Here is a 24,917-nt window from a genome sequence, read left to right on the forward strand (position 1 = left end):
CTTTAAAAATTTTAATTTAAAGGAACCAAACAGTTTTCAAACCCCCAAACATATTAAATTTAAAAATTTTTTTAAAAAACTCAACCCCGGGGCACATAAAACAGATATATGATATTGAGAAATATACTTAGAAATAAAATGAAGATCGTACATTTGAGTGACGCAACATGTATCATGCCACTTTAAGAAGGATTAATTTTTTTTTGATCATGTAAAAATAACATTGTGATGAAGTACAAGGATTTCTTTTTACATCTGCCACATATCAAATTACGGTTTTAGAGCATAAAAATCTGTAAAAGGGGTAAATTATTCCTCTGTCTTTGTTTTTAATTTATTTAGACAATTTGCATTACATTTTATTGATTTAGAAGTCAGTGATATAAAGAGGCTAACTGGAATATTATGTTTGTATCTATCATGTTGACAATGATCATGTACAACAAAATGAAGGAATTTATTATAGTGACAAATATATCACAACAAATATTTCTCTAACAAAGTCTACAACCTTTCTAATTAACATTAATATGTTTTGAAGAACAAACAACAAATTTGGCACTTCTTACAAATAAAGTTACATGACATGATTTTGTTCTCTGTAGAAAATTGTATAAAAACATATCATTTTATCATGTCATAAGTGGACATAAAACAATTTAATTTTGATCAAATATGAAATGTGATGGTACCCTGATTGTTCGCTATAGAAAAAGCCTAGCACAGGTGACATATTAAATGTAACTGGCAAAATGTGTTAGAAATAATAAAGCACTGTAACTATAACTGTGCTTGGCGTGAACAAAATATTTTATGTCACACATTATCATGTGATATATCACTAAAACATTGTCCCAAATTTAGCAATATAAGGGTGCATAACTTATTCTATTCCACCTCACATTACTTGTTTACTAGTATGCTCAAAATATATACATCTCAACTGAGTTTAACAAACATTCGACAATCACTTAACAATGAGATAAATCAATCATTGTCTGTAAAATCTCATCAATAACAACAAAATTACATGAAAATTGCAGACACGGTTTTTATTGGGTTTGTACATAAATGATAATGAAGAAGTGGAACATTCCTCACTCCCTTTAGCACCGGCTTAAGCGGTACTCAATTTTCAACACTCAAAATTGTTGTAAGCCATGCTCAATTTCTTTATTAATTCTCACAAAGCGAGAAATATCAATGCCATAATCAGAATATGTGATATACTAAAAACTGTGATACCATCATTATTTACTCAAGTCCAATAAATTATAGTTTCCTGTCCAGATCAGAATACATTTTACCATCATTATTTACTTGAGTCCAATAAATTATAGTTTTCTGTTCTGATCAGAATACATATTACCATTTTTATTTTATTTTTATTTATTCAAGTCCAATAAATTGTAGTTTTCTTGTCAGGCTCAGAATATTTATACTATCATAAAGTACTGGAGTCCAATAAATCGTTGTTTCCTGTGCACGACTGTTGAGGAGAGGGTTTAGTCCAGTTTCTTATTTGTTGATTAATGTCCAATAACTGGCTATATAACAAACCAATATCAAACTCCACTTTTGTTAGTACAAATACACCTGAAACATAGCAATCATAGTAGTTTTAATATCTTGATAATTACATTTTTACATTAACAAGATATGTTTGTAAAACATGTATGCCCCCTATCGGCAGCCAATTAGTCATGTGATCAGGTTATTATGACTGACTTTTGACCTAGTGATCAAAAATCAATAAGGGTTAATTACTGGTCATGACTAGTCACTAGGTAATTGTAACTGCAAAGGTTGTGTGCAACAATTTTATGACAATGTTATTTCAAATCTTACCAAAAAATATATATGCATAAATTTTATGAATCACGTATGCCTCATTAATGACAGTCAAGTTGTTATATTACATAAGATGATAAGACCTGGAAATGTGCATACCAAAAGGATTTTAGGCAACTTGAGTTGTTGAGTTATTGGTCAGAATCAGTCTTTACATTCAAGGTCAATATGACATTGATCATTGACCCATAAATCATTAGGGGTTAACTACTGGCCAAGACCAATGCACCTGTGAAGTTTGAAGGTAAAAGGCCCGTGAGTTTGGATATTGATCAAAAAACGTTGTTACCTATATATCTTGACCTCTGACCCCTTAACGCCAAAAGTCCATTGAGGTCATCTTTTGACCAAAAGCAATGCATCTGTGAAGCTTCAAGGTCAATGGTCCATGGGTTGTCCAGTTATTGATAGAAAACCATTTTTAAATACATGGTCAATGCAACCTTGACCTTTGTTCCCCTGACCCCAAAATCAGTAGGGGTCATCTACTGGCTAAGACCAATGCATCTTCAAAACTTGAGAACCAACAGCACATAGCTTGTCAAGTTATTGATCAGAAACCGTTTTTACCTACAAGGTCAATGCAACCTTGATCTTTGACCCCTCAAGCCCAAAATCAATAGGGGTCATTTACTGGTCAAGTCCAATGCACCTACCAAGTCTGAGAGCCAACAGCCCATGGGTTGTCAAGTTATTGATCAGAAAGTGTTTATACATACAAAGTCAATGTGACCTAGGCCTTTGACCCCTTGATCCTAAAATCAAATAGGGTCATCTGCTGGCCATGAACAATCATCAAAGCAAGTTTGAAGTTCCTAGGCCTAAGCGTCCTTCTGTTATTGATTGGAAACCGTTTCAACCTATAAGGTCAATGTCACCTTGACCTTTAACCCCAAAATCAATAGGGATCATCTGTTGGTCATGAAAATTATCATACCAAGATTGAAGTTCCTAAGCATAAGTATGCTTTAGTTATTGTTTAGAAACAGTTTTTGCCTACAACGTCAATGTGTCCTTGACCTTTGATCCCTTGACCCCAAAATCAATAGGGGTCAACCACTGGTCATGAACAATTATCATACCAATTTTGTAGTTCCTAGGCGTAAGCGTTCTCTAGATATTGATCGGAAACCGTTTTTACCTACAAGGTAAATGTGACCTTGACCTTTGACCAACTGACCTTAAAATCAGTAGGGGTCCATCACTAGTCATGAACAATCATCATACCAAGTTTGTAGTTCCTAGGCCTAAGCATTTTTTAGTAATCTATCGAAAACCGTTTTTACCTACAAGGTCAATGTGACCTTGACCTTTGACCCCAAAAACAGTAGGGGTCATGTGCTGGTCATGAACAATCATCATACCAAGTTAAAGTTCCTAGGCCTAAGCATTCTTTATTTATCCAGCGGAAACCATTTTTACCAACAAGGTCAATGTAATCTTGACCTTTATTCCCTTGACCACAAAATCAATAGGGGTCATGTGCTGGTCATAACAGTCATCTTACCAAGTTTGAAGTTCCTAGGCCTAAGCATTCTTCAGTTATTGATTGGAAACCTTTTTTACCTACAAGGTCAATGTGACCTTGACCTTTGACCTTTTGACCCCAAAATCAATAGGGGTCATTTACTGGTCAATGAGCAATCATCATACCAAGTCTGAAGTTCCTAGACCTAAATGTTCTTTAGTTATCACTCGGAAACCATTTGGTCTACGGACCGACAGACAGACAAATGCAAATCAATATACCCCCACTTCTTTGAAGGGGGGCATAATTTATGATACAATAGTAACAATATTAAAGATAATCAAGAATAATTGCAGTTTGTTTAAGATAACTAACATGCTTGAAGGGATTTCTCTAAAAAAGATCTTTTACAACTATGAAATATTGATAATATGACAGTACTGGTACCTGTTTTCTTTTCAGCCATTTCAATACAAAATACGTTGAGCAGGGTTACAAGGTCATCATCCTGTGATTGTCCAAACATGTCACCAGGCCACATTGTCCTGAAATGTTTCTACATTCTTATAATAAACTGGAAACCTTAGAGTGAAGTTTGAATGTAACTTTTCCTTTAGTGATGAGCAACAAGGTGTCACCAATGTAATATAAAAGGATATATGTGTGCTGTAATGATGCAAGTGAGGCTTTAAATCGTTCCAAGACAAGGAAATTGAATTTAATGAAATGGAGAAATTTATATTTTAAATACTTGTCATAATAATTAGTTAGAAAGGTTTATTCATGTCAGTACCAGTGTTTATTGATAATTAGCATAAGACTGACATTTTTTTCCTTTATTTATGTTTACAACTGTTTTCAGATATCAAAAATATGGAAAAGTACTTTTAGTCCATTTTCTTGTGAAAATGGTTAGAAGTCATAGATTTTCTACAGATTAATACGCTGTTGATGTTAAATACTGGTTTCAATAAATTGCTTATAAACATAAATTTTTCTATGGATATCTAAAACAAAATACTTAAATAGTTCGCTACCAAACCATACCTGAAAGATCTGACAAGCTGTATTGCTTTTTGGTATTGTTGACTTTTGATATACTCTGTAAGACTGGAGAATGCATCTTGTTTTGTGACTGGTTTAGGGGAGTTTAGGGGAGTCAACATTCAGGCGTGATGCCTGACCATTCTCTAGCTCTGACATGGCAGCAGTGACTTCCCCTTTGATACTCTTCACTTGTACAGAAATATCATTTACCTAAATATAGCAAACGATACACATATTTTGTCAAGCATTTTAACTTTATTGCCTATAATTTAAGTTTTGTTCTATGCTAGTGTAATCAGCTGAATTTCCCTTAGAACAGACAAACAAAAGGGCAATGTTTTTCCATATTTAGGCAGTGTGACCTAGTTTTTGACCCCAGGTAACACATATTCAGACTTGACCTAGAAATCATCAAAACAAACTTGCCAACCATATATTAACAGGATATTTGGATCACAACAGTAGCCACTAAAGAGTTACTGTGCGTTTAGGATATTTATTTAGTGATGCGGTGGTCGAGACCACTATAAAGGTGTAAAACAGTTATTATCTTGTGTTTATTATCTTAATTTCAAGCAGGCTTGCCATACAAATTAAAATATTGACAAATTTACCAAATGTTGGCGTAACGCAGCAGGTACAGTTGTCAGGTAAATGTCTCGTTATGTATCATTGCAAGACAGCAAGGTTCGGTCCCAAAAAATTCTGTATAATTATCAATCGAGTAAGAATATGTAAGAATATTTTTTTTTCTTGTAAAGATTATATGTGCTGTGTTATTTTCTATTAACTTCTCATTTCACTTTGTTTTTAAATGTTGTCATATTTAGCAAGTTGGTGCGACCTTATACGGAATGCATACATGTACATAAATTGTTTCAACTATTGTTAAGTTGGCACGAAATATTTGTGCACTGCAAAAGTACAATGACTACTATACTAAATATATCACACTACACAGGATAAAAATCATTATTTCGGTTTATCAAGATCATTCATTTGGATATTATAACAAAACTGCCTTTATATTCCAATTCAATTGAGAAAGAAACAAGAGGGTCATGATGGCCCTGAGTCGCTCACCTGAAACAACTGCTTTACAGGGTTGAAATGTCAATATATTCTAATATTAAATTTGAGCATAGAATACGTTTAAACAATAATTTGAAGAAATGCCATGACCTGGGGCATTTAAGCTTGAGCTTAAACCTCGTGCTAATCAAATTAATATGAGCAAACTTGATAAAAGACTACCTAATAATGCTACAAAGTTTGGTGATCATCTATCAATTAGTTCAGTAGGAAATAATGTTCGAAGGTTTTTTCTATTTTTAGATTCAGTGGCCCCTAAAAGGGGCTAATCAAATTAATATAAACAAACTTGATAAAAGAGTACCCAAGAATTATACAGACAAAGTTTGGAGATCATCCATCAATTGGTTCTGAAGTAGGAGATGTTTCAAGGTTTTTCTATTTTTAGCTTTAGCGGCCCCTAAAAGGGGCCAATCAAATAAATGTAAGCAAACTTGATAAAAATAACCCAACAAGAGCTGTCGGTAGGACAGCAACGCTCGAGTATTCTTAGTGCTTAATAGTAAGAAAGCCTTGATAATGTAAAATTTCCTAAGTTTCCTAACAAAAGGGAATTTTTCTTTCTTTAAATCCATGTATCAGTTATAGGCCTTGGAGAGTGTCCTATTATGCTCTCAAAGAGTATAAAATTTCATCTTGTTTCAAAGCCCTATGTCAATTGACTTTTTTTTAGGTATTACAAAAACTTAAACAAAAATTCGAAGTAGAAAAAGGGGCATTTTTCTGTCAAAATGCATGATAGAGTTACATCCTCCTGTCTACAAGTTTGGGTCATGATGGTGAACAAGTGTGCAAAGTTTCGAAGCCATATGTCAATGGTTTTTGAAAATATTTGAGGTATTACGGAAACTTTTACATAAATTCTAAATCAAAAAAGGGGCATAATTCCGTCAAAATCCTTGATACAGTTACCTCTACCTGTCTACAGTTTGGGGTCATGATGGTGAATAAGTGTGCAAAGTTCCAAAGCCATATGTCGATGGACTTTGAAAATATTTGAGGTATTACAAAAACTTTAACATAAGTGGTTACGCGGACGCTGACGCTCAGGTGACTACAATAGCTCTACTTATTATTATCAAATAGTCAAGCTAAAAATGCTACAGACAAAGTTTGGTTATCATCCATTAATAGTTCTGTAGAAATAGACATTTAAAGGTATGTTTACTTTTAGCTGTTGTGGCCCCTAAAAGGGTCAAATCAAAATAATATCAGCAAACTTGATAAAAGACTACCCAAGATTGCTGCAGACAAATTTGGTGATCATCCATCAATTAGTTCTGTAGAAGAAGATGTCTAAGGGCTTTTCTTTGGTTCTGGTGAGCTAAAAAAAGGTTTGACAACTTGTGAGGCTCGAACTCATGATAAAAAATAATTTGTATGGCATCCTATTTACTTTACCAACATTGCCAATTAGCTTTCTTATCTTGAATCATATTCGCGTCTAAATACATGGTTTTACCTATTCAGACAAAGGTTGTAAACTTTTGTGTACACAAAAAAGCAACGTCACTCTCACATTATCATACACAAAAAATGCAACGTCACTCTCACATTATCATAGCAGCACTGTAACAAGAATTTTCTATTTTTAGCTCCAGTGACCTACTTTTCCATCAGAGATGACCAATGTTCAAACTCCTTCGAGCAATAAACTAGGCAAGCATCCTGACAAAGATTGATGATGAGAGTCAAAAATGTGACCACTAGAGTATTGTTTTTCCATATTTGGACAGTGTGACCTAGTTTTTGACCCCAGGTAAACAATTTTCGAACTTGACCTAGAAATCATCAAAACAAACTCTTTCAGACCAATATCCAGAATATTTGGATCAAAACAGTAGCCACTAGGGTGTTAAGAGTTTTCTATTATTAGCTCCTGTGACCTAGTTTTCATCCGAAATGACCCATGTTCGAACTCGTCTGAGCAATTACCTAGATAAGCCTTCTGACAATGTTTGATGTTGTAATGATGAAGAAATTCAAGAGGGTGCCATCATCGGGGGAAATGATGGCTTTACTTTTTTGGGATAGTCAGGGAATTATCATGATTGACTATCTTGAGCAAGGTCTAACCATTAACTGTACGTACAATGCAGATGAATTGAGACGTCTGTGTCAAGAAATCACGCGTAAAAAGAGGGGCAAACTGTCTCAAGGCTTTCTGCTCCTGCATGACAATGCCAATGCACCAGCTTACATATCCAAAGTTGTTATGGCTGCTGCAACTGACCGCGGTTTTAAAATTCTTCCCCATCCCCCATATTCTCCGGACTTGGCACCCTCTGACTTCTACCTGTTTTTGAAACTGAAAACCAAGCTTTGTGGTAGACCTCTTTGAAGCAATGAAGGTCTCAGGGAGGGGGTTAATGTGTTCTTTGAGGACCAAAATAGAGAGTTCTATTTTGAATGGTTAAACAAGTTGGAGCACAGGTGTGCAAAGTGCATTGATGTACAGGGCGATTATATTGAAAAGTAAGACAATTAGTTGGGTTCTCTGACTACTGGAAGTACATCGGGCGTGCAACTATGGCCTTGACCTTTAATGTAAGGTCAAGGTGTTATGAATGACATATCATCTTATTATTGTCAAAATTTGTGCAAGGTTATTTTTAAATCTCTTGATAGATGAAAAAGTTCTGGATCGGACATCACAAATGCCTTTGAATAGACAATGTTGACCTTTTATCACCAAGTGTGACCTTGATCTTGAAGTAGGCGTCTGGTTGTTGCGCTCAAAACATCATCTTCTTACTGTGAACATAGGTGCCAAGTATTTTCAAAAGCCCTTGATGGATGAGAAAGTTATGCACTTGAAATAAAATATACCCTGCAACAGACTATGTTAAACTTAAATGTCCAACTAAGGCCTTGACCTTGGAGGTAGACTAGTTGTTGCGCATGACACATCGTCTTACTATTGTGAACATTTGTGCTGAGTATTTATGGGTAAGAAAGTTATGGATCGGACACATATATACATGTACCTTCAAATAGACAATGTTGACCTCTAATCACCATGTGTGACCTTGACCTTGGAGGTAGGGGTCCGGTTGTTGCGCATGACACATCATTTTACTATTACAACTTGAACTATTACTAAATGTGATAAACCCTGAACATGCTGAATATTTTAAATGGACTTGTCCCACTATCATTTTTTGGGACTGTCCATTATCAATTTTAGGGATATCAATTTGAATATTTAAAGTTTGCTAGCTCTGTATAGAGCCTGTTCAGACTGCACGGACGTGCAAGCTGGCCTGGCTCTATACTGGTGGCAAAGGCTTAACCATTTCGGTTCCAGCACTTTAAGGGTGAATCCTTCGCAAGACAGCTTCGGAAATTAGGATGTTACTAGTAACAGAATACCTTGTACAAGAATTGAAATAGAGTTATTGTTATGGGCAAATAAAGATAGTTGCGGTTCTTGTGTGTTGCATTTCCTTTCAATGCAGTTGGCCATTGATGAAATTTTATTGATTTACTCTGTAATAAGTCCATAAAGACAAGGAAAAGGAACAAAGGGCAATAAATATTGAAGATGGAGTTATGGTTATTGTACACTGCACTTCCTCTCATTGTGCGTGACCATTGTAACAAGTTGTATTGAATTCCTACAACCAGTTTTCAAGTTATGCACTAGACAAAAAAGTAACAAAGGGCAATAACTGTAATAAGTCCAAATAGAGTTATGGTTCTTGTGCACTGCACTTCATCTCACTGCCCTTGATCATTGTATAAAGTTTCATTGAATTCCAACCATTAATTTTCAAGTTATGCACTGGACAATAAAAAGTAACAAAGGGCAAAAACTTTTAAATAAGTCAAGAATAGAGTTATAGTTTCTGTGCACTGCACTTCCTCTCAATATACTTGACCAGTGTATGAAATAGTATTGAACTCTAACTGGCAGTTTTCAAGTTATGCTCTGGACAAGAAAAAAGCAATGGAAAAGTAACAAGGGCAATAACTTTATAATTACTCCGGCAGGATTTGTACATGCATCAAATGCCAAAATTCAAGGACTTTTTAAGTACTATTTAAGCACATTTTCCCATTTTTCAAGCACAATTGTTGCACATATACCTACACAATCTTCAACCTAAAATGGATAGTTTATTCGACATTTTTTGTTGAATATTCATTTTCAGGAATTTATGGAAGGGCGTATCAAATACACATTAGTTTAAAACAACTGCAATTTGTCCACTTACTGTGACCTTGTGTAACATTTCATTGATTTTGATAGTAAATTGGAGCATTCTTTTTTATTTTGTTAACCATTTATTTGTATCGAAACTATGTCATTCTGTGATTTAAACTTTTTCAAGCACATTTTCAGCAAATTTTAGCACATTTTAAGCACTTTTCAAGAGAGTTACCAAATGCAAGGACTTTTAAACACTTTTTGCATTTTTAAGCACATTTTAAGAAAGGGACTCAAATTTAAGCAATTTTAAGACTGTACGAACCCTGTCTGGACAGAGTTATATTTCTTGTGCACTGCACTTCCTCCTATTGTGCTTGACCATTGTATGAAGTTGTTTTGAATGCCAACCAGTATGTTTTAAGTTATGCTCCGGGCAAGGATAAGTATCAAAGGGCAATATTTCTGTAATTTGTCAAACTTGAGTATTGGTTCTTGTGCACTGCACTTCCTCTTAATGAGCTTGACAACTTGGATTCCAACAAGTAGTTTTCAAGTTATGCTCCAGACAAGGAAAAGTAACAAAGGGCAATCACTCTGTATTGACAAGGAAAAGTAACAAAGGGCAGTTACACTGTAATTAGTCAAGATGGAGTTATGGTTCTTGTGCACTTTCTCTCAATGTGCTTGACCATTGTATGAAGTTATATTGAATCTAACTTTTAATCTTCAAGTTATGGCCCGTACAAAAGAAAGCAATGGAAAAGTAACAAAGGGCAATAACTCTGTAATTACTTTAGATAAAGTTATGTTTCTTTTGCACTGCACTTCCCCTTATTGTGCTTGACAACTGTATTAAGTTGTTTTGGATTCCAACCAGTAGTTTTCAAGTTATGCTCCGGAAAAGGAAAAGTTGCAAAGGGTAATAACTCTGTAATTAGTCAAGATGTAGTTATGGTTCTTGTGCACTGCACTTCCTCTCAATGTGCTTGACCACTGTATAAAGTTAAATTGAATTCAAACCATTAGTCTTCAAGTTATGCTCCGGACAAGGAAAATGCAACGAACCGCTGGACCGATAAATGACATAGTTATGGAAGGAGAGGGGACAAATACACACCGCAAGGAAGAGAATTACAAATAATATTTACCCAAAACTTATATGCAATTGTCACGGTTCAGAACTGTTCACTATTTAGGGGAGAAGATGTGTAAGCGGCCGGATAGCTCAGTCGGTAGAACCGCGGAACGGTATTCCGAGGGTCCCGGGTTCGAGTCCCGGTCAGGCTGCACATTTTTCTCACCCTGTGACATTTGGCGCCCAACGGGGGACCGTGACTGCTTATAGCTCAGAGTTCAATTAGCATTGCTCTGTAGCTTTGTGAAATTCGAGGACGAATTTCAATATTGTGGTGAAGTATGTCACGGTTCAGAACTGTTCACTATTTAGGGGAGAAGATGTGTAAGCGGCCGGATAGCTCAGTCGGTAGAACCGCGGAACGGTATTCCGAGGGTCCCGGGTTCGAGTCCCGGTCAGGCTGCACATTTTTCTCACCCTGTGACACAATCATAATGAAACAAGAGCTGTTGGTTTGACAGCAACGCTCGACTATTCTTAGTGCTTGATAGTAAAAGAGCCTTGATGATGTAAAGTTTCAAAAGGGCCAAATTTTCCTTTAAATCCATGTTACTGTTATAGGCCTTGAAGAGAGTCCTATTATGCTCTCAAAGAAGAGTATAAAATTTCAACTTGTTTCAATAGTATATGAAAATATCTGGTATGCAAACTTTAACGTAAATTCTAAGTCAGAAAAGGGGTATAATTCTGTCAAAATGCTTGAAACAGTTATCTCCTCCTGTCTACAGGTTGGGGTCATGATGGTGAACAAGTGTGCAAAGTTTCAAAGCCATATTTCAATGGACTTTGAAAATATTTGAGGTATTACAAAAACTTTTACATAAATTCTAAGTCAAAAAAGGGGCATAATTCTGTCAAAATGCTTGACACAGTTATCTCCCCAAGTCTATACCTTGAGGTTATAATGATGAACAAGTGTGCAAAGTTTCAAAGCCATATGTCTCTGGACTTTGAAAATATTTGAGGTATTACAAAAACATAAACGTAAATTCTAAGTCGAAAAAAGGGGCATAATTCTGTCAAAATGCTTAAAACAGCTATCTCCTCCTGTCTACAGGTTGGGGTCATGATGGTGAACAAGTGTGCAAAGTTTCAAAGCCGTATGTCTAAGGACTTTGAAAATATTTGAGGTATTACAAAAACTTTAACGTAAATTCTAAGTCGAAAAAGGGGCATAATTCTGTTCAAAATGCTTGATACAGTTATCTCCTCCTGTCTACAGGTTGGGGTCATGATGGTGAACAAGTGTGAGGGGTCATGATGGTGAACAAGTGTGCAAAGTTTCAAAGCCATATGAATGGACTTTGAAACTATTTGAGGTATTACAAAAACTTTAACGTAAATTCTAAGTCGAAAAAGGGACATAATTCTGTCAAAATGCTTGATACAGTTATGTCCTCCTATCTACTGGTTGGGGTCGTGATGGTGAACAAGTGTGCAAAGTTTCAAAGCCATATATCAATGGACTTTGAAGTATTACAAAAACTTTAACATAAGTGTTTACGCCGATGCGGACGCGGAAGCCGACGCTCGGGTGACTACAATAGCTTTACTTATTCTTATCGAATAGTCGAGCTAAAAATTATGCATTGAGATGTTCTACATATAATAAGGCAAAATATACTTAACATGGCAGCTATGATGACCCTAGATATCTCACATGACATCTTTTGCAAGAAAATGGTCAATTTTTTTCAATGTAGAAAAAGGTAATTGAGTCATATTTGGGTGTGTAATTTAATTGTTGTTTTGTATGAAAAAAAATCTTAAAAAGAAAGTTTAAACCACTTGAGCAAAACTAGAAAGGGTTTATGTCACAAAAACATAATTATGTCTCCCAAAACTAGTTATGGTACTGATCCCTTATGTCAATATTCCGCCAGCAGTTTGAACTGTTAAACTACACACAATATTTTCATATTTATAGTTCTAGCGGCCATTTTGTTCAGAGGGCCTGGACTTTCCAGCGATAGGAACAACTAGGGATTGTACTACTTTTTCCTGTGAAGTTTCATTAAGGTAGACCATGGGTAATGGGCACCATAAGGAACTGTAAAATTGACAACATAGGACAGTTATATGCCTTCAAGGTCACCTGTATGCAAAATTTAAATAAAATTTACCGTGTGGTGTATGAGTTATGGATATATTTCTGAACTAAGACTTTGCCATTAGAAGGACTTATTTTCAGAAATGAGGAAACTGTAAATAATCTGTAATATCATCATTATAAAAAATGTTTTTCTATTGCTCATTGTTAAGAAACAAATAATAACATTCAGGTAACACATTCACAAGCAAAATGTTTGTTTCTAAACAAAATGTTCTTAATACGTATAAAAATGTTACCCTACCCCACCCACTTTTAACACTAATTTTACCATTTCCCTATCTAAAATGCCTTATTCAAAATATCCCTTAAATTTATCGAAATGAGGGTCTGTTTTCAAAGTTTGCCTAAATTTTATCAAAGGTATATTAGTTGATCATGCGAAATATAAAATACTTTTACCGTGTAGTTTTTATTTTATCAAACTTTGAAAATATCTGGTATCATATTTGCTATAAATTTTGGCATTATTTAGCAAAAAAAACCTAAAATAATTATATAATTTAAATCAAACTTTTTTTCTTCCATAAGGGATCAGAGAGATACATAAATAACGTTAAAAAGAAAAAAAAAAGAAAGAAAAAAAAGTTGCCCCTTCTGGGGTTTGAACCCACGCCCCTCAATTTCAATGTAGTTTACAAGCGATTCTAGCCTATTTGAATACTCTTCATAGTACAGGTAATGCATTACCCATGGTCTACCTTAATATCCCATTACTACCAAAGGGGCGGGTCCCCTGAGGACAAATATTCCGATCCGAACCACAACATAAGACAGATTTTATTGTTACCAGTCAGCCATCAATTAGTTTATTTTTTCAAAACATATATATCGAAAAAAATATGTCCCTTTTACTTTTTTTATTTCACCACTTCTAAATAGTTTTTCGCCATACACCATGCACTTGAATCAAATCAGCTAAATAGAAGTCTGTTATCTTATTTATAATCTGCCAAGTTTGAAATTAATACAATTTTAGAAATCAGTGTTAACAAAAACAATGAAGTAATGACCCTATTAAAATGTCATAAAGGCAGAAATCCAATAGTAACAGCAAAATATTTACGTTAAACTTGTAGAAAAATAAAGACATTACAGTGGATGATTTCAAACCTGTGACACAATTTTGAGGAAAACTTAAGGTAGGATGATTTCCTTTTTGTTTCTTTTAATATTTAAATTAGGCATAAACTGCTCTTTTTAAAGCATAATGGTTTTGGTTTTAAGCTCTATGGTATTAAAATACTGTTAACAAATTTAGGTTAATGAAATTTCAACACATTATTGAATAGGACCTTTTTTAAACAATGTTTAATACATAAAAGAATATAAATAGCAGTTTTAAACAGTAATGATGATTGCACAAAATTCATGCGATTTTTATTCCATATTTTTTAGTTTTGTGCTGTCAGTCTGTCGGTATGTTTGTCTGCAGACAACATTTTTATTATATACTTATAAATGAAATATTGAGAAATATTGATGAAATAAAATGCGTATTTTCATTTTCCGTATTTTCACTATAAAAATTTATTTTTCACTGCAGTGAAACATATTTTCCGTATTTTCACTGGTGTCTTGCCGGACTACTTTCTTTTAAATTCTGCCAGTACACAAAATTTAAGGGAAAGTCTTTCAAATTTTAATGTCAAAAAAGAGAAAAATGTATATAATAAACAGAAAATTTAAGTTTTTATATAAATACATGATTTATTTTCATCTTGTGGCATGAAAATTACTATATTTCACTCGTGGCTACCGCCACTCATTTATTTTCATACCACTCGATGAAAATAAATCATGTATTTATAAAAAGAATTTGAATATCCTCTATATATTGAACACAACATCTAGTTTGTATAGGCTTGTCATAGTTAATTTATTTATATTGTTTCCCCTTTTACTACCTTATCAGAAATATAACTGCTGCCTAAAAATTAATTATCAATATAATAAAAACAGACAGAAAAAAATTATATGCAATATAAAAGAATATTTTGGATAAACAAATTTAATTGTTTTGGCTGGCCAGGAAACATTCGAAACAAAGGCTTTTCATTCTCACATACAAAACAAAATAACTTTGGCCCGAAAATGAGGTAAAAAAAAAACAAGAGGGCCATGATGGCCCTGAGGTCGCTCACCTGTATATAGGCCCCCAGAGTGGGCCAGTTTAAACCCCAGGGCTTTTATTTGAACAAACTTGGAAAACACCCATTAGAAGATGTTTCATGATGTTAAGTTTTTACTACACACATAAAATGAAAATCATATAATGAAAAACAATGACATCCTTCTTCTCCATCGCCCCCCCCCCCGGACAGGGCCAATTTTAACCCAAGGGTTTTTATTTGAACAAACTTGGTAGACACCCATAAGAAAATGGAAGATGTTTCATGCTAAACATCTAAGCTCTAGCTCATTGGGTTTTTTAAAAGAAGATTTTTTAAGTTTTTACTATACACATATAGTTAAAAACAATGACACCCCTGGGGCAGGGCCAGTTTTGACCCCAGGGCTTTTATTTGAACAAAATTTGTAGACACTTACTTAAGAAAATGTTTCATGCTTAATATCTAAACTCTAGCTATTTGGGTTTTTTCAAAGAAGATTTTAAGTTTTTGCTATACACATATAAGGAAAATCAATAATCCCCGGGGCGGGGCCAATTTTGACCCGAGGGCTTTTATTTGAACAAACTTTGTAGACACTCACTAGAAGATGTTTCATGCTTAATATCTAAACCCTAGCTATTTGGGTTTTTTCAAAGAAGATTTTTTAAGTTTTTGATATACACATATAAGGAAAATCAATGACCCCCGGGGCGGGGCCAATTTTGACCCCAGGGCTTTTATTTGAACAAACTTGGTAGATACTCATTAGAAGATGTTTCATGCTAAATATCTTAGCTCTAGCTCTTTGGGTTCTTTAAAAGAAGATATTTTAAGTTTTTACTATATGCATATAGGGAAAATCAATGACCCCCTGGGGCGGGGCCAATTTTGACCCCAGGGCTTTTATTTGAACAAACTTGGTAGTCACTCACTAGAAGATGTTTCATGCCAAATGGCTAAGCTCTAGCTCTTTGGATTTTTTTAAAAAGAAGACATTTAAAGTTTTTTTTCTTTTGGTTGCCATGGCAACCAGAGTTCTGCATGGAATTAAATTCTTTGAACAATTTTAAGAGGTGACTACCAAAGGTACATGCCTGTGAAGTTTGGATGAAATTGGCGTAGTGGTTTATGAGGAGATGTCATTTAAACTTTAAAGTAAAAGTTTACGGACGGACGACGGACGGACGACGGACGGACGACGAACGAAAAGCTATCACAAAAGCTCACCCTGTCACTTGGTGACAGGTGAGCTAAAAAAAGCTTAAGCATTAAGCATAAGTATATACAATTCAGTCAATAGCCCATATAAAATGAAATGCAGTTTTTATTTCTTCTTTTTATTAAATTTTGTAATAAATGAACCTTATATTTGATGTCAAAAAATGTAATAATTGTGATAATTTAGGCTCATGAAAGTTTCATTGATGAGGTACGAAATTCTCAATTCTTCAATTAAAATAGTTAATGTCATTTTGCCTGTCACAATATTTCATTTGCCTGTCAAAATGGCTTTCTGACATACATGTATTTGTACATATTTCATTTTTGTTTGTCACAATGGCATACTTACATATTTGTACATATTTCAATTTGTTTGTCAAATTTGCACTTTTATAGATGTGTACATGTCACAATGGCATACTTACATATTTGTACTTTATGTGTAAATTGTATACTTAAAAACCTGTAACAATTGCATATTTGTACATATTTTATTTTGTCTGGCACAATGGCATACTTAGTCATTTGTACATATTCTCTTTTGTCTGTCAAAATGGCATACTTATATATTTGTATATATTACTTTTTTGTCTGTCACAATGGTATTCTTACAAATTTGTACATTCGCCTTTAACAATGGCATACTTTTATATACAGTCGACTTTCGTTGTCTTGAAGTCATTGGGACCGTCCAAAAAATATCGAGATAACGAAATTTCGAGATAAACGTATAAGGTTTGAACAAGGTAGTAACTGATTTTTACAAAGGCATGTGTATACCTTAAGTCAAATAAATTAAAAGTATGATATCACCATGTCTTGTTTTTTTAGCCTTATATCCCAAAGTCTATATTTAACAATTTTAAATTAGCAGATGTTTACCAGCGGAAAAATGGAAGTCTGTGATAAAAACACATAGTGAGGTTTACTCAGTAATACACCACTATAGTGAAAACGTTTTCAACATGGTCGATCCAGACATCCTCCCGAGTTGGTTATCCAGACCATTCTCGAGATAGTTATACCGCTGTTTGATTTTTTTTGATGTTGTAAAACAATATTGCAACGATAATGTTTCTATACTGAATTTTTTTTTCATTTACATCTAAAGTCACAATGAATTTAATAGTGTTTAAATATTTTAAAAAATAGTGGAAGATTCACTCATTTTGGACATAAGTCAATCAATACATTAATTAGGTAAACTTTCATGAAAAAAGCTCGACTTGTTACAAACATAGTCATCCTTTTGACACATGCTATTAAGTGATTATTGTCTGGTTTGTGTTTTTCACACCTCTGCAGGGAGAGACAAAAAATTTATAGTTGAGATAAAGAAAGGATAATAGCGTGAAAATTACTGTCGGGGCTGAAATTTTACTTCGAGATACTGAAAATATCAAAATAAAAATATCGAGATAAACAAATATTTCCAATATAGATAAAGAAGGAAGAAAATCGGGACTTTCAAAATTTCATTGAGATAACGAAATATCGAGAAAAGCGATGTCAAGATAACGATAGTTGACTGTATTTGTACATCATAAATTAAGTGTTAGTTTGATGAGATATGATAACACAACAAATATTTTGACATTAACAAATACATAAATATAAATTTAAATGAAAACCAATATGGATCTTATTATGAAGTAAGAGTGTTATACATGTATTATAAGAACAAGTCTAAGATGTCTTATAGATAATAGATTTTTTTTGCTCAACCTTTTACCTCAAACAAGCCATAAATGTAAGCAAGGTACTACCTATGTTTTGAATTGTCTGCTAGAGTATGACATAATTACATATATACCAAAAGGCAATTTGACAAACATGCAATACACAGTAATCTATTATTATACATTTTAGGTAAAACATGGCAGTCTCAGGAAAGAAAGCATCAAAACAATTTTCATCATCTACAACATCCATGGCATCAGATGAAGATCTTCAAATTTACTGCCAGCCTTGTGACGAGGAAGGACCTAGACTACCTGCCCATGGTTACTGCACTGACTGCAAGGAACACCTCTGCAAGAATTGTTTTACAGCACATAAAGTGAGTAGGCTTTCAAAACATCACACACTTCAGGACGCTACTAATATGCCTAAAGTATTGCAGCAACCCTCAACATCCATTCACACAGGCCAGTCTGATGTCCTGACCACACCCTGTCTTAAACATCCACAAGAAATGATCAAGTTCTACTGCAATGACCATAAAAAATTACTTTGCAGTGTTTGTGTTACCCTTGAACATCAAGCTACTTCCTGCAAAGTTGATTATATACCAGACATTTCTGGTGATATAATAGACAGCAAACAATATCAAGATATTCTAAAAACATTGAATCACACTTCTGACCAATTTCAACAGATGGTAGAAGATGTCAAGAACATGACAAACAAATCAAACAGCTCTCTCAAAGATGCATTAGCAGCAATCAAAAAGTTTCGGCAAGAAATCAACCAAAGACTAGATGAACTTGAGAGACAGGCTGAAGATGCAGCTAAAGGCATAGAACAAGAAAACAACAAACATCTGAAAGCAGCAGAAACAACATATGAAGATATAACCAAATCTCTGAAAACATCATCAGATAACATCAAACAACTCAACACATCAAAACAGGCCAACAAACTTTTCATGGAACTTAAACTTGCAGAGAAAACAATACAGAATGTGGAGGGAAAAACTCAACAACTTTTATCATATGATATCAAAGAGCACAACTTTCGATCAAATGATGTCATATTAAATTTCCTTAAAACAGAGAAGTCACTGGGTACATTGTCACATAAAACTTTTCATAAAGAATGTCAGTCTGTACAAATAAAGTCTAGACAAACTTCACATGCGAGAAAGATCAGTGTGGAGACATCAAAAGATGAATACATATGCTATATAACAGGAATGACTCTGCTGACTCCTGGTCTTCTTATCATCACTGACTACAATAACGATGCTGTTAAGATGGTGGATATCAGCAGTCAATCTGTGTCTGATCAACTACAACTAGATGATATACCATGGGATATCACCACAGTAACCAGTACTGAACTTGCTGTCACACTTCCTGACAAACAAACAATACAATTTATATCAATCTCATCAAACAAACTCATAAAGAAGCACACTGTGAAGGTTGATGGAGAATGTTATGGTATAAGCTGTTATCAAGGTAAACTTGTTGTGTCATTCCTTAATCCTGCAAAACTTCAGATCTTTGATATGAATGGCACTATACTGACAACAATTGATGGAAAAAATATTTTCAAATATCCATGGTATATCACATGTAACAGAAGTTCTATCTATGTATCTGACTGGGACATGAAGACAGTAACAAGATTAAACTGGCAAGGTGATGTGATAGGTAGTTATAGTGGTATGAGTGATCCTAGAGGAATGTCACTGTCAGATGATGGTACTGTCTTTGTGTGTGACTGGGAGAGAAATGTTATAGAAGAGATATCAGGAGATTGTTCTACAGGAAAGGTGGTGCTGCAGGATCTGAAGAGACCATGGGCTGTATGTTGGTGTGGAGAAACAAAGAAGCTGTATTACAGCTGTAATGCTTTAGATGCAAAATATGACAACTTCATTCACATCTATAAACTGTCGTAGAACAATACAACTTTAACTGTATTTTATCAAAACCAGTTAATACCCAATTCACTGCCTATGTTTGTTATTTTGTCAACATTTAAGTGGGTAGATCTACAGTAAGCACATTTTCCATAAGTGTTTTAAAAAATTGCTATAAACAAAAGAAATGTATCATTTGGAAATTGTATTTAAATATTGCTTGGGAAAAAGTGTTATTAATGTTTTAACTAGTATACATAGTATGAAACATGTATATGATGGATAATAATATTTTGTTATAGAACATTTTTATTATCTGCAATATAAATATATGTATTATCGGATCATGTGTCTCACACCTGCCAACAAGATTCATAGAAATTTTTTTTGTGGTTTGTATTTATATCTAATACTAAACACTTTCAACATCATAATTTTTTGTTTTACAAATCATCCATTATAGACCGATTCACTTTACAGTAAGCCATTAAAAATAAAATTGGTTTTGTCATATAATCATATTACAAATTTAGGGAAGAACTGCTTTAAAATATTTAAAAGCCTATGTGATTTGGTCACATGCTCTTTAATTAACATTACGGTTGAATGATCTGAGGAAATCTTATGCTGATGAAGAACTTGTGTGATGATTTTACAAGAAAGCTACAATATTGAATAATGGTAATGAAAATACTGAATAATGATAAATTTTACATTTACTATCTGTAAATAGTAAAAAAATAATAAAAAAATAATTATTCAACTGCAAATTTTAAATACCTATTTTATGCATATTGATAATGTAATACATTTTTTGAAAAGACTTTTAAAAGAGATTTGCTTGGATATATCATTTGAATACTTTATCACCAAATGGAACAAATTGCAAAGTTCTGTTTTAATGCATTTCTCTTTTTATTTCTGTAAATAACTAAAAAGTATTTTTTATATACCTTAGTCGTTTTTTTAGTGTTTTTACTTAATAAAGTTTTACCAGTGTTTCACTTAATATTTGTTTTACTGGTGTTTCACTTAATATTTACTAACTGAAATACTTGAACAATCCTGAATTTAAGCGAGTAAGCACTGTGACTTAAATTTGTTTTCTTACATAGATACACATGTTATAATTTATGTATAAATTTTGTACAGGACAATGTGATGCTACATGCCAGATACCTATGCTCTTAACATTATAGTTTTATAGAAAAATTTGTAAAGATTTTATTTTTAAACATTTTTAGCTCATATATCCCATGTGTGCAATGGACTGACATAATCTATATAACTTTTGTACAGGACAATGTGATGTTACATACCAGATACCTATGCTCTTGACATTAAAGCTACATTTAATAAATTTCATAAAAAAACTGACATTGCATTAATAAATTGGGTTTCATATCGATACCAGGTCTTATTTTAGTGTCCAGGCAACTAAAATGAGTTTTAAAGGCATAAAAAAGGGTAACCTCATTGTGGCGAAATGGGAAATACAATTTCTGTTTGCATGAGAAACTCCGCCTTCGGATCATCCGTACATCAATATTGAATCAACAAACATGACTATAAGTAGTAATCCTAATTTAACGGTATATTTCCCACATTGTAACGGATGTTTTTATACAAATTTAATCTATTTATGAGATGATTACTTTTTCTGAACCCCAGGCTTAGTGCACCGTGAAGCTAAAACGGTAAAAGTGTGTTTGCACAAGAAAATATCATATTTGCTGTGTTCCGGATAGGAACTATTAAACTGTGACGTAGCGCATACATGAACTCATAATAGGCTTCATTTGCATGTTAAAATTCGTATACGAACTTTAGTGTTACCGTGGGGTTTTCCGTTTAAAATCCTAATTTATGAACAATATTTGATGAGATTTACAACAATACTGTTAAACATGTTAATGAAACTGTAGAATGCTTGATTTTTAGGCCGACGGCAAAATATTTTTAAAATATTTATTTAATGTAGCTTTAAAGTTTTATAGAAGATTTGTAAAGATTTTATTTTTAAACTATTATCAGCTCATGTGACATACTTGTGCATCGGACTGGCATCATTTATATATAACTTTTGTACAGGGTCATTTAAGGATCATTCCTTTAGGTCAAAATTCACACATTGTTTAAGTAAATGTTGTTATATGAATTGTTGAGAACAACAGACAAATTGCAATGAGTACTTGATGCTCAGGTGAGCTAAAAGAACATCAGAATATAAATCAGAGAATCTTTAGGATGTTTACCTGTGAGGCTGTCTGTACAAGTTTGAAACAATCTAGTAGCTTGATGTAACTTTCAAACAGCATAACTAGTTGGAAAATTAGTTTATATAACTTTTGGCACAGATCTAATTTCTGAAAAAAAGAGAAGAAAACCTGATAAACTGTATCAAATTTTTCTACATGTGATTTTTTGCTTGTATGCATTTTTAGAAAATAAAGTTTGATTTTACAAAGTGATAATTATTTTGAATCATGATTGTCCCCAATTTCTAACCTGAAATACATTGATGGCAGTCACACTTATTTAATATAAAAGCAATTTCGGGTTTAATGTCCCAACAACACTTTAGGTTATATGGCGACTTTCCATCCCTAGTTAGTAACAACACTTATGGTGACATAGTAATGTAATTTAAGTTTTGAGTCGTGTTCTATGTTTATATCCAGGGTATTGAATTCATTAAGATTTCTAAAAGAAACAAGAACGTGTTTGTTAAACACAAATGCCCCCGGCTCAGATTCTTGTCAGTAGCAATACTTCAAAAAATGTTTACCCATTCACTCAGTTATGGACAGAAAAATCACCAAAAAATTGTAAACACAAGTTTTATAACTTGACAAAGTCATGGCATTTTGTAATTGTGAAAAATATAAGTTGCCAAGTCATTGCTCTGACTTGTGAAGTTGAAAAATATTTAACTTCATGCAAGTTATCTTCCTACCAAATATGAAATACATCTGTCACTTAATAAAGGCTGTATGAGCAAATGTGTAAAAATCTATTTTAGCTTTGGTGACCTTGACCCAACTGACCACTAACTCCATCAAAGTTTATGTTTCTATCAATTATAAATAATATCTGTCTATAGAATAAGGTCAATACACCTGTAAAAATGTAAAAATCTATTTTTAACATTGGTGACCTTGACATTGGTTACATTGACCTTGACCCAAATGACCCCATACTACATCCAAAGAAGGAGGTGTTTGTATTAAACTAAGACATCAACTAAAAATCAAGGCTGTATGAGCAAAAAGGTTTATATTTATTTTTTAAACCAGTGACCTTGACCCTAGAGACCGCTTACTCCAATAAAAATTGGAGGACCATCAAAGGTATCCACAAACTAAATATGAAAGATATCAGTAAAGAAATTAAGCAATTAGGAGAAATTTAAGATAAATCCAACTTGCCGAAATAGGTTAACAAGACAAGGCCCTATTTTCAAAATGAAAAAAAGGGAAATAACTGGGAAATATGGATGACACAGTTATATAACTTGGCAATATCATGTGCTTTGTATTGATAAGTAAGTGTGGAAATTATAAAGCCATTAGTAAAGATAGCACTTAAGATATTTCCAACTTGCCGTTTTAGGTTAACCATTATTCATTTTCTAAGTGCTGAAAAGGGCAATAACTTGGTAAATATGAAAGCCAGAGTTATGAAACTTGCCCAGATTATGTACTTAGTATTGATTAGTAAGTGTGTAAACTTAGAAGCCATTGGTTTAGGTAGAAATGAAGAAAAATCCAACTTGCCGTTCTAGGTTAACCTCGTACGGACAGACGGACGGACAGACGGACGGTTCAATTACTATATGCCCGGGGCATAAAAAGGTTTCATATTAAAAGACACACATTCACCTTGCGGTCCTCTACAAATGTTACATAAATCGTTCCCTTTTTGTCAAAAATGGCCCACCCTATGTGTCACTTAGGCTATCAAAATATTACCTGTTCTTCACTACATTGTATAGGAAAGCTTCCACCATCACCAAGTGATTGTTGTTTACTTGATACCTTGATTTCTTCTAAACTCTAAAACATAAATTTACATCAATATGAAATAATTCAGAGATAGTTAATAATGACAGCTTATTTCCTAATTGTATGAGGAAGCATTACCTAATGGTTCTTATTGTTTTATTTAAAACTTTTAAAATTGAGATGGATTGAGTAGAAAGCTATACATTATCTTAAATTAATCCACGTAAATCTTAAAGGGTATAAAGCTTTGTCAGTAGAATAGTTATTTGTTTATTAATAAAATCATACCAAAGTAGCTAAAATGAAAGTATGTAAAGCTGATTGTGTATTCACAAATGCAAAAGTAATTTTCCAAAATTAGAAGCAATAAATGTTTTGTTTGGGAAAATTTTATTCTGGTTTCATTTATAATTCTTGCTTGAAATATACAGACGTTCTTAATGTTTCTCCAGGTATGACCATAATACTGTTTAATCCAATTCACTACTTACAGCTTTACACCAATTTTTCTCTAGAACAAAAATAACAAACCTGTTCAGCTTGGTCTTTCCTCATACAGTAGGTCTCAAAACATTCCTGCATCTCTAGTAAACAATACTTGTGTTTGTCTACCACTCTACTACCAACCAACTAAATATACAAATAGATAATATCATTAAATATATTACATCAATATTGTTCATTAAATAATATAACACCTATGTCACAAAATTTTCTTTTATAAAACATCACTTTCAGCTCATGACCAAAATATTACAATTATCACCTCTACACAGACGATCAATAAGATAATCATGAATAAATCAGTGACAATTATATTCTATTTTCATTCTGGACACTTTCGTTTTTTGTTGCGTATTACGGCAAACCAACACAGTTAATGTTATATAGCACCAGAACTTGAAAGACGATTTTGGCCAACCCTAGGTGTTACAAACATGGTTTTGTGAAAATAAATCGCTTTTTTAGGTAAAAATAGCTTCTTTAAGACTCATACATACCACATCGGTTTCAATGAAGAAATATGGACATTCCAGATGAGTGAACATGGTATCTAATGCCTGCAGTAAACTAAGTTAAGGTCAAATAAAATCAATAACTTTGGTTAGCGCTTACATCACTTTCAACAATAT

The 24,917-nt window shown here is 33.4% G+C and overlaps 3 protein-coding genes across 3 annotated transcripts; 1 reads left to right on the forward strand and 2 right to left on the reverse strand.

Annotated features, from left to right (window-relative positions):
• Positions 1-96: 96 nt before the first annotated feature.
• Positions 97-4,485, reverse strand: LOC132726937 (protein furry homolog). The gene is made up of 3 exons (XM_060712386.1): positions 4,367-4,485; positions 3,767-3,864; positions 97-1,596 (listed from the first exon to the last, which is right to left on the reverse strand). Exons 1-3 carry the CDS (start codon positions 4,483-4,485, stop codon positions 1,445-1,447), a joined length of 369 nt encoding a protein of 122 aa, XP_060568369.1. The 3' UTR covers positions 97-1,444.
• A 9,405-nt stretch (positions 4,486-13,890) lies between these two features.
• Positions 13,891-20,122, forward strand: LOC132727043 (uncharacterized). Its single transcript, XM_060712490.1, has 2 exons — positions 13,891-13,998; positions 18,061-20,122. Exon 2 carries the CDS (start codon positions 18,068-18,070, stop codon positions 19,817-19,819), a length of 1,752 nt encoding a protein of 583 aa, XP_060568473.1. The 5' UTR covers positions 13,891-13,998; positions 18,061-18,067; the 3' UTR covers positions 19,820-20,122.
• A 1,690-nt stretch (positions 20,123-21,812) lies between these two features.
• On the reverse strand, positions 21,813-24,848 carry LOC132727143 (protein furry homolog). Its single transcript, XM_060712598.1, has 4 exons — positions 24,786-24,848; positions 24,316-24,414; positions 23,752-23,835; positions 21,813-22,146 (listed from the first exon to the last, which is right to left on the reverse strand). Exons 1-4 carry the CDS (start codon positions 24,831-24,833, stop codon positions 22,012-22,014), a joined length of 366 nt encoding a protein of 121 aa, XP_060568581.1. The 5' UTR covers positions 24,834-24,848; the 3' UTR covers positions 21,813-22,011.
• Positions 24,849-24,917: the final 69 nt, after the last annotated feature.

This window comes from Ruditapes philippinarum, unplaced genomic scaffold (assembly GCF_026571515.1).
Source record: "Ruditapes philippinarum isolate M1 unplaced genomic scaffold, ASM2657151v2 ctg2991_1_1_1_1, whole genome shotgun sequence".
Classification (NCBI taxonomy): domain Eukaryota; kingdom Metazoa; phylum Mollusca; class Bivalvia; order Venerida; family Veneridae; genus Ruditapes; species Ruditapes philippinarum.